This window comes from Ceratotherium simum, chromosome 12, assembly GCF_057802395.1.
Source record: "Ceratotherium simum simum isolate JZ-2026a chromosome 12, ASM5780239v1, whole genome shotgun sequence".
Lineage (NCBI taxonomy): Eukaryota > Metazoa > Chordata > Mammalia > Perissodactyla > Rhinocerotidae > Ceratotherium > Ceratotherium simum.
The window spans coordinates 9,284,585-9,296,886 of record NC_141911.1 but is presented as its reverse complement, the minus strand read 5'-3'; the positions used below and the strand labels follow the sequence as shown (position 1 = coordinate 9,296,886).

Genomic DNA, 12,302 nt, shown 5'->3' with positions numbered 1-12,302 from the left:
TGGGGACTCCGAATAAGCAAAGGAACTAACCTCATTAATTCCTCTACTTTATCATCTACATCTAGATCCTCTTCTGAGGCTTCAAAACTGTATGATCTCTGACCCATGCTGTTTGCATGGTAGCGAGTTGGTGACATCTTTCCATTGGATGTGGATAATCGCTCATTATTCTCCCTCCCATTTTGATTGGTAGTGCAAGGCTGGGGGGAAGTATCATAACTGTTGCTAGGTGATGGGGACATTCCGGAATGCTGGGTCTGTGTGGAAGCTGTAGCTGTAGAGGAAGATGCCGGAACATTGTTGGTACTATTCCCATATGAACTTCCTCCATAGCTGGACCTTCTTCCAAACTTGTCACTATGCTCTTGATCAAGACGGTCCAAAGTTTCCAAGGCATGGAGAATTTCATGTTTAGTCATTCCAGTACGCCGAAGGCGTTGAAGCAGATCTATCTGCTCTATGGTAAATCTGGGTTCATCTGTATAGTGAGACATGGTTTCCAGCAAACTAAAAAAAAAAGGATTAAAAAAAATTTCCTTTATTTACAACATCTACCAAACAACATATAATTATAGACAATGCTCAGCAGAAAATGCAATACTTCTACATCAACTTCTTTACCAAAAATGATTAAGACACTATTATAATAACAATAATTATAACCCCATGCTAGAATGTTTTTGTCATGGCAAATGGACTGGTATAGATATTGACTTTATTAGCAGATGGACATTAAGTACAACATAAAACCTAATTTCATATGGCATACAATTTACATTTTCCTCAATTTGGCAAATATCTGAACCAAAATCTCAGTTATAGCAATAACACCAAAATGACAGATTAGGTGCATACAGTATTAAGCCTAGGCTATGTGACTAGTCACAGGTGTTTTTTCCATCTCAAATTTATTATTCTACATTAGAGCATTAATGGAAAGTTGCTGAAAAAATAGTTTGTATTATCTTGTTTTACTAAATATCAGGAAAACTGACCTAGGAATTCGATAACTTCATTTAGTGTAAACAAACAATTTGGTAAGCTAAGCTCAAGCAAATACTAATAACCAGCAAAAATACTGAAATGGAAAAGTGAGAGGTACATAAAAAATCTTATTAAGTACCATTTTACCCACCACTTAGCAATTTTGTATTTCATCTCTATAATGCATTCTCTAATAGTTATCCTGAGAAATGGATCTTTTGTGGTTGTAGCCAAACTGAACTATTCATTTTTCTTAGGAAATTGCTTCTACATTATGTTTCCTTTAACACAAGATACTGCAGCACACCAGAAAATGTCTCAGAGTCAATAACAATATTAAGTTTAAGGGAATTATCAAATCTCATAAAAATTCTCACTACTTAAATTCCTTTCTTATAAAATCTGACTTTCCTAATTTAAGATTGTTTAAAGTGGTAATTTCTTCTATTTTTATTTTTATAGTTTTAGTGCTAAATAGGATGCATGGCATGCAGTAGGCTCTCAGTAAGTGTTTGCTGATGGAAATAAAAGTCAAGGAATTTTCTCATCCTTTACAGGTAAATATCTGCTCTGGGCCATTCCCCTAAGCTGTTGGAGATCTGCTTCTTCGCCCCTCTATACTAAAAATTTTTGATTACTCACTTCTAGGCAGGCATTGGGCAAGAGTTTCATATCTCATTTAATCCTCACAACAACCCTCTGTGGTAATTTTTTTTTGAATTTTATATTGATTGATTGTTGAGGAAACTAAGGCTCAGAATAATTTTGTACTTTGCAAAAAGTTTGATTGAGAAGTAGAAAAAACGATTCAAACCTAAATCTTACTGACTCCAAAAGCATACATCATTCTGCTTTCCAATATATGGCAAGACTTACTGGAATCATATGATCTGGCACATAGGCTATTGTACTCTTTCAGGTCTCCAGTTAAAACCACTTAGATAAAAAACCACTCTACTGACGGACTAGGGGTTCTAGTAACAGTATTTTATATTTAAAATCTTTGCTCTATCTAGAATTTATATTTACTCACTGAGTGTGAAAGGATTTGAGGTTTATTTTTTCCCAAATGGATAGCTGGTTGTCCAATATACTTCATTGAGTAACATATCTCTTCTTCTCTGATCTGAAACGCCACATTTATCATATAGGTACAAAATTTCCACACAAACCTGTAGCTACCTTTGCATTCTCTATTCTACCATTGATTGTTTTGTCTTTCAAATACTTTTAAAAATAAGCAGGCAGAAATCTAGAATTTTTATGTGAAATTGCTCTAGTTTTAGAGATAGGCTCATTAAATTAAAAACAAACAGGGGCCGGCCTGGTGGCATAGAGGTTAAGTTCATGCGCTCCACTTTGGTGGCCTGGGGTTTGCTGGTTTGGATTCTGGGCGTGGACCTACGCAACGCTCATCAAGCCATGCTGTGGTGGCGTCCCACATAGAGCAACTAGAAGGATGTACAACTATGATGTACAACTATCTACTGGGGCCTTGGGAAGAACAAAGGAAAAAAAAGGAGGAAGACTGGCAACAGATCTTAGCTCAGGGCCAATCTTCCTCAAAAAACAAAAACAAAACAACACAAAATATAGAAAAAAATAAAAACACCAACATTTTGTGGACCCAAAATAACATGTTGCAGGCCATTTGTGCCCATGGGCCACAGTATCTGTCTTATACCTATACATATCATCTTCTGCTTTCTTGCAATATTCATTTGTGACAAGCTATCCATCATAAAAGTCCTAATTTCATGATTATTACATTCTTTCTTGATTGCGTAGGCTTTTTCCTCCAACATTTTATAATGAAAAATTTTAAACATACAGAGAAGTTGAAATAAATTTACAGTGAATACCCATATACTAACCACCTAGTCTTTACCATTAACATTTTACTTGCTTTATCACATATCTATCCATCCCCTTATGCATCCATCCCTCTATTCATCTTATCTTTTGATGCATTTCAAAATCAGTTACAGACATCTATACACTTCCCCCTAAATACTTTCACATGCATATGATTAACTAGAGCTCCGTATTTGTTCAGGTTTTTTTCTTTTGAGGTAAAATTTACATAAAAGAAAATACACAAATCTTATGTTTACCATTCTATGAGCTTTGAGAAGTGCATACACTGTGAAACTCAAATTCCTATGAAGATATGGAACATTACCATCACTCCAGGAAGTTCCCTCATGCCTCTTCCCAGTCAATCCCTGTCTCTTCCCTCAAAGGCAACCACTGCTCAGATTTTTTTCCCACCACAGATTAGTTTTGCCTGTTCCAGAACTTCATATAAATGGAATTTCTACGTACTCTTTTGTGTAAGGCTTCTTTCACTCAGCATAAAGTTTCTGATATTTCATCTATGATATTGTATCAGCATTTTGTACCTTTCTACTGCAGAGTAGTACTTCACCATAGGAATATACCACAGCTTTGTTTATCCATTCTATTTTGGACACTTGGAGTGTTTCCAATTACTAGCTATTTTAAATGATTTGGCTATTAAAATTGTACTCTACTAATTTTCTTGTTAGCTTAATATATCCCCCATAATAATATTATCACCTAGTTGGGAGAGAAGAGAAAACTTTCAACCAGAGTAACTTGTTTACTTTTTCTCCTGACCAATTTCAAAAGAACAGTACACTTTGCTTAACACAAATGATTTATTATTAAAATGCTATGCAGTGTTGGTAATGTTCTACGTTCTGTTAGTTACATTACACAGGTGCATTCACTGTGAACACTCATCCAGCTGTACCCTACTGATTTCTGCATTTTTCAGTAGATATATTATACTTAAATAAAGTTTGTTGAAAAAGCTATGTGAACATTTTCCTAATGGCTTATAACAGACACTTAACACTTTAATTTCTCTTCTAACCCTCAGCCCTTTGTCCACTCTACTAAGTGCTTAGTAATATATTAATCCTTAATCCTAGGAAGTTCTTTTAAAAAGTAGCTGCTGAATTCCTTTAGTAATCCAAATAATTTAGCCCTTAATTTATTGATTTAGTAAACTGAGGTTTCTAATTCTTTCCCTTTGAAAATGAGGTAGACCTGTCCACTGCTAACTTCAGTCTTCATCCTTTCCAAATACTTTATAAACTGACTTTACTTTAGATATGAGACTTCAAGAATTGTTTTGGGGCCGGCCTGGTGGCGCAAGCGGTTAAGTGTGCGTCCTCCGCTGCGGCGGACCGGGGTTCGCCAGTTTGGATCCCGGGCGCGCACCGACGCATGGGACGCACTGCTTGGCCAGCCATGCTGTGGCGGCGTCCCATAAAAAGTGGAGGAAGATGGGCACGAATGTTAGCCCAGGGCCAGTCTTCCTCAGCAAAAAAAGAGGAGGATTGGTAGATGTTAGCACAGGGCTGATCTCCTCAGGGAAGAAAAAAAAAAAAAAAAGAATTGTTTTATTATATGGACCCAAAAAACCCAATCATGATGTTTTCCTATCCTAATACAGCAGAGCAGATAGTAATTTGTATATAACTCTTCAAAACTCTCTCTGTATGGAGTAGCACTCTGTACATTGGCCTAAAACTAAAATAAATTATATGAATTTAACCTGTTACTGAAACATATCCATCCTAAAGCTTGTTATTAGAACTATCAGAAGTAAATATTCCACAGTATTTGAAACAATGTAATATTTTATGTCATTCCAGATTCACTGACTGAACCACTTTTATTCCAAAAGTCATAAAAGGAGATAACAGAAGGCACCTATTATTTTGTCTGCCTAGAATGTCTCATTGTTTCCAACCACATGTTCCTGGGGCTGCCACTCACAATACCCCACGCCTCCTGGCCAACGCGTGGGCACATAAGGAAGCCAAGCCTTGCTCTCCTCAAAATACTAGGTTAGACTAACGGGAAGGTGGACAGTCACTATAACTGTGCTCAGTTGCAGGAAGATGTTAATCTGGTACATTCCTCACCTATGTGGAAGAAGCTAGTTTGTAGGGAAAAAAAAGCAGACGTACCAAGTAATGCAGAGCAAAGGAGAAAGCTCTGCAGTGTTCATATCCCTTGTTCTAGTAATTCCTAACCCCCTGCTACATCCCTGCTTCTCTTGTTGTATTGTTATGTAAGAGTATAAAATTCCCTTTATGCTTCACTTTGTTTAAATTAGATGTCTGTGCCTTGCACCAACAGAGGTCCCTAATAAAAGATACACCTAAAGTAAAAAGGTCTATAATTGCTGGAATGAAATGTATGATCGTTGTAGAGTAGAATGATAATGGCATAATGAGCAGGATCAAACCATGCATGTGACACTGAAAGTATAACATTTTACTGAGAAAATGCCAAGATTAGAAGCTTTCTTGGATATAGAGAATAATATTCCAATGTGTATTAACATAAACAAAGGCACACATCTGTCATTTCCAAATTTTATTTTTCATAATTTATCTAGTTTAAGCACATAATCATGAAGTTATGGCAGTATATGACCTACAAAGGTCATCTAAGTCCAGGATACCAGCAATTCTTTTGTAAGAGAGAGAGAGAACAAGTAAGAACTGAATTAATTTTCTTATGTAGCACAAGGACTGTTCATAGGATAAGGAACATCTTTCACTTTAAATTGCTAATCTGAATGCAGGTTCAGGCCAACAATTGAAAATGATGTGAGAAGAATTTCAACACTGCAATAATACAGACAATGTTTAAAACATAAAAGAACAATTAAATTCAGGAATTATAGCTCAGTTCATAAATTGATGTTTTAAAAGACTATACTATCAGACCATAATAGTAAGCCTATTTTACAATAAATTTTATCCCTACTTGGATACGTACTAAACCCTTCTTGGATAAGGCATGAAGTCCAGAACATACTTTCTTAAACTAAATTCTACAAACAACTAGAGCAAAGAAAGGTAAAGCATGCATAAATGATTAATCTTGAAATCACATGCACAAAAATGACATTACTACCTTACTTGTAAAGCATCAAGAGTTAATAAGATTTTATTGGATAACACAGCATTTTCTTCAGCTTGATTCTGCTGTCTTTATCTTTTTATCTAGAATGACTAGGCAAAATATGGCCTAGTCATAAGTTAGTTTTGTTTTGCATATCAGACATTTACTGCATGATGATTTAACACATTCTATAGTCAGTCATAATATTCGTCAACTAAAGATGTACTCAGGCCCTTCTTACTATTTATGGTACATTACCCTCTTTCACAACTATTATCATCAAAGGAGTGGCAGTCTTAAGAAAATCACAAGAAGTAAGAATAAGAAATGAATATTTACTGGGGACTGAGTTGACAGTATGGTAAAATGATTTTAAAATTCAAACCAATGGGAGAACTGACTAAAGCAAAAAAATCAAGGCTATGACTATAGATAACAGTATAAAAATGTTCTTTTCATAATAAAAAGATTTCGAGAAAAATATGATTATATTCCAATGCGCCAATCACATTTTCATAGTTATTTTTCAATTACCACTGATTAAGATTGAGATTAATTATAGCCACCTTACACATTTGGAAAAAAAAAATCCAAGTAAAAACATGTAAGTTTATAGAGGAAGATATAAATTAGGTGTGGAATCAGAGAACTGGAAACCATTTAGACAAAAATTTCATTCTTTCAACTAACATTTATTGAACGCCTCCTATGTGTCAGATCATATAGAAGGCAGAGAAGATGCAACAAGGAACAAATTAGCAAAAATTCCTGGCCTCGTGATGCTTACATTCTAATGGCTATTGAAAATAGTGATCAGCAAATAAACCATAAAAAAAAAGAGAAATTATGGCTCAAAGTGATGAAGTGCCTTCCCATTTCCCAAAGACACAGCTACTTGAAGAAACTCAAGCAACAGTTCACATCACCTGGGCCTATTCCAGAGCCTTTTTGATACATGACAGAGTAGGGGAATGTATCAAATGAGGAGGGGAAAAAACTTAATGAAAAACCTAAATAATAAGGAAAACCTATCTTAATGTCTACTTGCTGGATTATAGAACTGTCAACCAAAATGGAAGGAATTTAATCGAAACATAGACTGCACCAAATTTGAGAAAACACTTATGCTAAAGGCACTTTGCATTAGACTCTAAAGATGCACTTAATGAGCTAATAGATTCTTTATCTTCTCTAATATCTGAAATTCCCATAATACTTTTATTTAGAGGACTGTTTAATATGAACTAGTGGTTACAGTTCATATTCCAGTACAGAAAAACTCTCAACATACTACCACCATCTCAATTTGTACTTTTTGCCTGACTCCAAAGAAAGGCTACCAACTACATTAGCTAATAGGCTTGACTACATTATTATCCCCAGTAGGTAAAGGAAAATGGCTAAAGTGCTTAGGAGTTTGCACACAAAAGGCAGTATTAAGGTAACATGCTTCCAATATTCTGTCTATCACAAGGAATCTAACACTAGCTCTCCTGAATGGGTAGCCATGTATTTCACAAATTTCTAGGCTACTAAGCAATTTAAAATAATACATAGAGTAATTTTACGTTCAGTTGAAAATTAATGTCAGACTTCAAAGTTGAAAACAGAAATGATAAAGAGTAAGTTCATAGATTGGAAAATTCATTCCTTATCACATGATTATGAAAAAATTCTTTCAACTCTAGAAATGTCTGCTGTCATTTTGGGATCGTAATTGTAATGATTTCCTAACTTTATTAAAACAATTCAGAAGATAAAAATTAAGTGAAGTACTAGATACTTACACCACTGGAAAGGAACTGAGCATACTTTACATGAGGTTAAGCAATATCCCTTCTAGAGATGATCAGCGTTATTTACCATTCTGTAGAATAAAGACAGAAAATTCAGAAATAATTGTTAATCAAGTGTTGAATAAATATTTTAATTATATAACTTAAGGATATTAACAGTTAACATCAGCTGATCATGTTTTTAAAAATTATTTTGTAGGGGGGCCAGCCCCGTGGCTTAGCAGTTAAGTGCGCGCACTCTGCTACTGGCGGCCCGGGATCGGATCCCGGGCGCGCACCGACGCACCGCTTCTCCAGCCATGCTGAGGCAGCGTCCCACATACAGCAACTAGAAGGATGTGCAACTATGACATACAACTATCTACTGGGGCTTTAGGGGGAAAAAAAAAAAGGAGGATTGGCAATAGATGTTAGCTCAGAGCCGGTCTTCCTCAGCAAAAAAGAGGAGGACTAGCATGGATGTTAGCTCAGGGCTGATCTTCCTCACAAAAAAAAAAAATTATTTTGTAATTTTGAAATGAAACATTGGTTTGAAGCAAAATTTTGAAAATAGAAAAATACTATTGAGAGCTTTCAAAATTATTCACTTGGAAAAAGTAATGAAAATCATATCCTGATGTTTAATCTGTTAATAAACACCACCTAGGGAAACATTTAAACATGCAATGGAATATACATACTATAGTGAGATTCAAGATAACTTTTTGATAATAACATCAATGCATTTAAAAAAACCTATGAATAAGGGGCCGGCCGGGTGGCGCAAGTGGTTAAGTGCCCACGTTCCGCTGCAGCGGCCCAGGGTTCGCCGGTTCAGATCCCAGGCGTGCACCGACGCGCTGCTTGGCGAGCCAGGCTGTGGTGGCGTCCCATATAACGTGGAGGAAGATGGGCACGGATGTTAGCCCAGAGCCAGTCTTCCTCAGCAAAAAAAGAGGAGGATTGGCAGATGTTAGCACAGGGCTGATCTCCTCTCTCACACACACACACAAAAAAACCACCTATGAATAAAAAACACACCTCAGCATGAGTGCAGCTAAAGGTCTTAACTGTAGGGTAAATTCTGGGGTCTAGTTCCAAGTAAATTATTTATTTTATTGCCAGCCAAATCTTGAGTGACAATTTCTCTAAGTCTCAATCTCTGCATCTAGTAAACAGGGTTAACGGATAACTACTTCAAAGGACTACAAGAAGTTAAAATATTTTTTAAATGGTGAAGGACTTCGCCAACTATCAAGCAGCAGGTGCTATTACTACCAATTGAAAAAAGAGATGACTATCCATGTGGCATTTAGATTACTGAACACAGTGTAAGTTAATAATGGAGTAAGTCTCCTACTTCTATCTTCTGATTAGCATTCTACTGCTTTATTCACCATTCAGACACTTTGCTTTCAATTCAGACATAGATCTTAACAAAAAATGAAATCTACTTTTCATGGTTTAGGAGCTAAAGATCACATATTACTGACTGAACTTATTACCAGTTTCAAACCATAATCTATAGAGGCAACTATTTCCATTAACTCAAAGTTAAGATTATAAATTAGACAAAAGTTAAAAACATTGATGTCAAAAACTCTCACACTAAAATACACATTCAGCACTGAATTATATTAAGCAAAACCAAAGTGTCTAACAGTGACTAATGAAATATGTGAAATGTACAGGGTAAAGTTAGAAACCTTTCACATTTGCATATCCTAAATTGTAGCTTTAATGAAACTGCTGTTATAGTTAATTTTCTTGCTGACTTAAAAAAATACCTGTCAAAGTAGCTATAAAGTACAAAGAAAATCTACTGAAAACGTTGCCAATTGCATTTCCGGGGCAAAACAGCAACACCAAGCCACAAAACTGACTACTGGTCAATACACATTTTTCACTCTTGCTCAAATTTAGTTAAAATATACTAAGTATCTACTTGTCCTGGCATAGGCACAAGGTCATAATATGAGTAAGGTACAGTCCCAAAAGTGTAGGAGCTTATTAAGCTGTGGGGGAGGGTCTAATAAAAATCACTCTCACTCATACACACACACACCTCTCTAATAAAAGGCACAATGTGAGAAGACTAAAAAGACAAGGTTTTGAGAGTAACAATTTAGAAATTAACTTAGGTTACAGAGAACTAGGAAGACTTCTTGAATGAGATCTCAGTTATCTGAAGATTATAATAAGATTTTCACCAAACCAAGGTGTGAAGGGAGGTAAGAATCAGTGGGTGAAAGAGTCCGGGAAGAAGGAACAGTTAAAGGAGATTATAAGGTATAAAGGAGATTATAAGGTAGGGAAAAAGTAGATCTGTGTTGCTGGCCTTTAACATGTATGTATGAGGAGCAGATAGGCTAGAAAGGGAGGACTTCCACAATGTATGGAGGGTGGATAAACGCCTTGGAGCAATCCTGACCTGTATTCTGTAAGTATGAGGACCACACTACAACTGAATCAGACAATCTAGGAAGTAAATCACCAAAGACCCTCATTCCACAGATGAGAAAATTGAGATTAAATCACTGATACAGACTTGTGTAACCGCAAATCAATGCATTTATGTCATTTATATTTCAGATATACATGGGCTTAAAATAGTCTATAAAAATAAAATATTCTAAGGGCAGAAGAGCAAGCAAACAAGGTGAAGGTGCTATATAATAAGTTCTCTCCTCTCAGGTTCAATGGCATAGAGCCCTTCTGGCATAGGAGACGGATTTTTTTTTTAACCTAAAAAAATGTTTTTAAAAAGCGTTTAAGAACTAAATAAAAATGTATATTAAAATTACACCCATGAGAAAGGCTATTATCAAAAAAACAGAAACTAACAGGTATTGGCAAGGATGTGGAAAAAATGAAACCTTTGTGTATTGCTTGTGAGAATGTAAAATAGCACAGCTGCTACGGAAAATAGTATGGTGAGGGCCGGCCCCGTGGCTTAGCGGTTAAGTGCGCGCGCTCCGCTGCTGGCGGCCCGGGTTCGGATCCCGGGCGTGCACCGACACACCGCTTCTCTGGCCATGCTGAGGCCGCGTCCCACATACAGCAACTAGAAAGATGTGCAACTATGACCTACAACTATCTACTGGGGCTTTGGGGGAAAAATAAATAAATAAATAAAATTATTAAAAAAAAAAAAAAAAAGAAAATAGTATGGTGGTTCCTCAAAAAAATTAAACACAGAATTACCATGAGATCCAGCAATTCCACTTCTGGGTATATACTCAACAGAAGTGAAAGCAGGGACTCGAAAAGATATTTGTAGACCCATGTTCATAAGAGCATTATACGCAACTGTCAAAAGGTGCAAACAAACCCAAATGTCCACTGATGGATGAATGGATAAACAAAATGTGGTATATACACATAATGAATATTATTCAGCCTTAAAAAGGAAGAAAATTCTGACATAGTAACAGGGATGAACCTTAAAGACATTACTAAGTGAAATAAGTCAGTCACAAAAGGTCAAAGACTGTATAATTCCACATATATGAGGTACCTAGAGTAGTCAAATTCAGAGACAGAAAGTAGAATGGTGCTTGAAAGGGGCTGGAGGAGGGGGAACAGGGAGTTACTCTTTAATGGTACGGAGTTTCAGTTTGGGAAAATGAAAAAGTTCTGGAGATGGATGGCAGTGAAGTTGTACAACAATGTGTATGTACTTAATGCCACTGAACTGTATGCTTAAAAATGGTTAAAATGGTAAATCTTATATTATGTATATTAATACACAATAAAAAAGCAGAGGATTATAACAATAGAAAATGTATATTAAAAGGGATTAGGGATAAAAGGTCACGGATGCTGGATCACATTCAAGCTCCCAGCTATAAAAAGCAAGTAACCTATAAAACATAAAGAATCGGCTCCTCACTGGACTTCTCATCGGTTGTACTTGAAAAAGACAAAAGAGAGGATTGAATAACATTCACAGATGACAGAGAGAAAAGAATTCTGTACCAACAAAGCTTACATTTTGGTATATGAAAAAAATTGCAAATATGCAAGAATTCAGAGAGTATATTTTCTCAGGTATCCCAACTGAGAAAAATAATTGAAAAAGAGTCCTAACTAAGAAAAAAATAAACCAGAATAGAGATGTGGTAACAGGGAAGATGAAGAGAAAGGGTAATATAAGCAATGAAACTTTCAGTGTATATTATATAAGACACATTTAGATAATAATCAAATGTCTAGGAATGTATAACATAAATAAGGACTCTTGAAACAAAAGGACTAGATCACAAAAGAAATTTTAATAGATTTCTACATAATATTTGCTAAGCTATTTATTCAAAGTGAAAGAGTTGTAGGCAGGTGAGATGGAGGTAAGCAGAAGTAAAAGTACTCCCGAGATCTGACTGGGAAGAAGAGGATAAGGTGAAAAAGGAAGAGAGGCAGAAAATAAAAGTACTCTAAAGGTCTCACCTTTTCGAGGTCAAGGAGATACCAAGGCAAAAAACGAGCCTCTTTCTGGGAAAAATAGTGTTTTGTTTTCAAGTAACTGCAGGGAACTATTTATCAGTGAAGGTATAATTTTAAAGTCAAAAGTACTTAGTAGGATAAAGAGAAAGA

General features: G+C 35.8%; 1 protein-coding gene across 9 annotated transcripts in view; it reads right to left on the bottom strand.

The window, feature by feature from the left end:
* Window positions 1-12,302, bottom strand: part of HMBOX1 (homeobox containing 1) — a 184,621-nt gene that overhangs the window by 104,115 nt on the left and 68,204 nt on the right. For all 9 annotated transcript variants that reach the window (XM_014789900.2, XM_014789901.2, XM_014789899.2 and 6 more), the window contains exons 3-4: window positions 7,722-7,801; window positions 31-507 (exon numbers count right to left, since the gene is read on the bottom strand). In XM_014789900.2, the coding sequence (XP_014645386.1) occupies window positions 31-507; window positions 7,722-7,744 (500 nt within the window). In that variant the 5' untranslated portion in view covers window positions 7,745-7,801. The remainder of the gene's footprint in view (window positions 1-30; window positions 508-7,721; window positions 7,802-12,302) is intronic.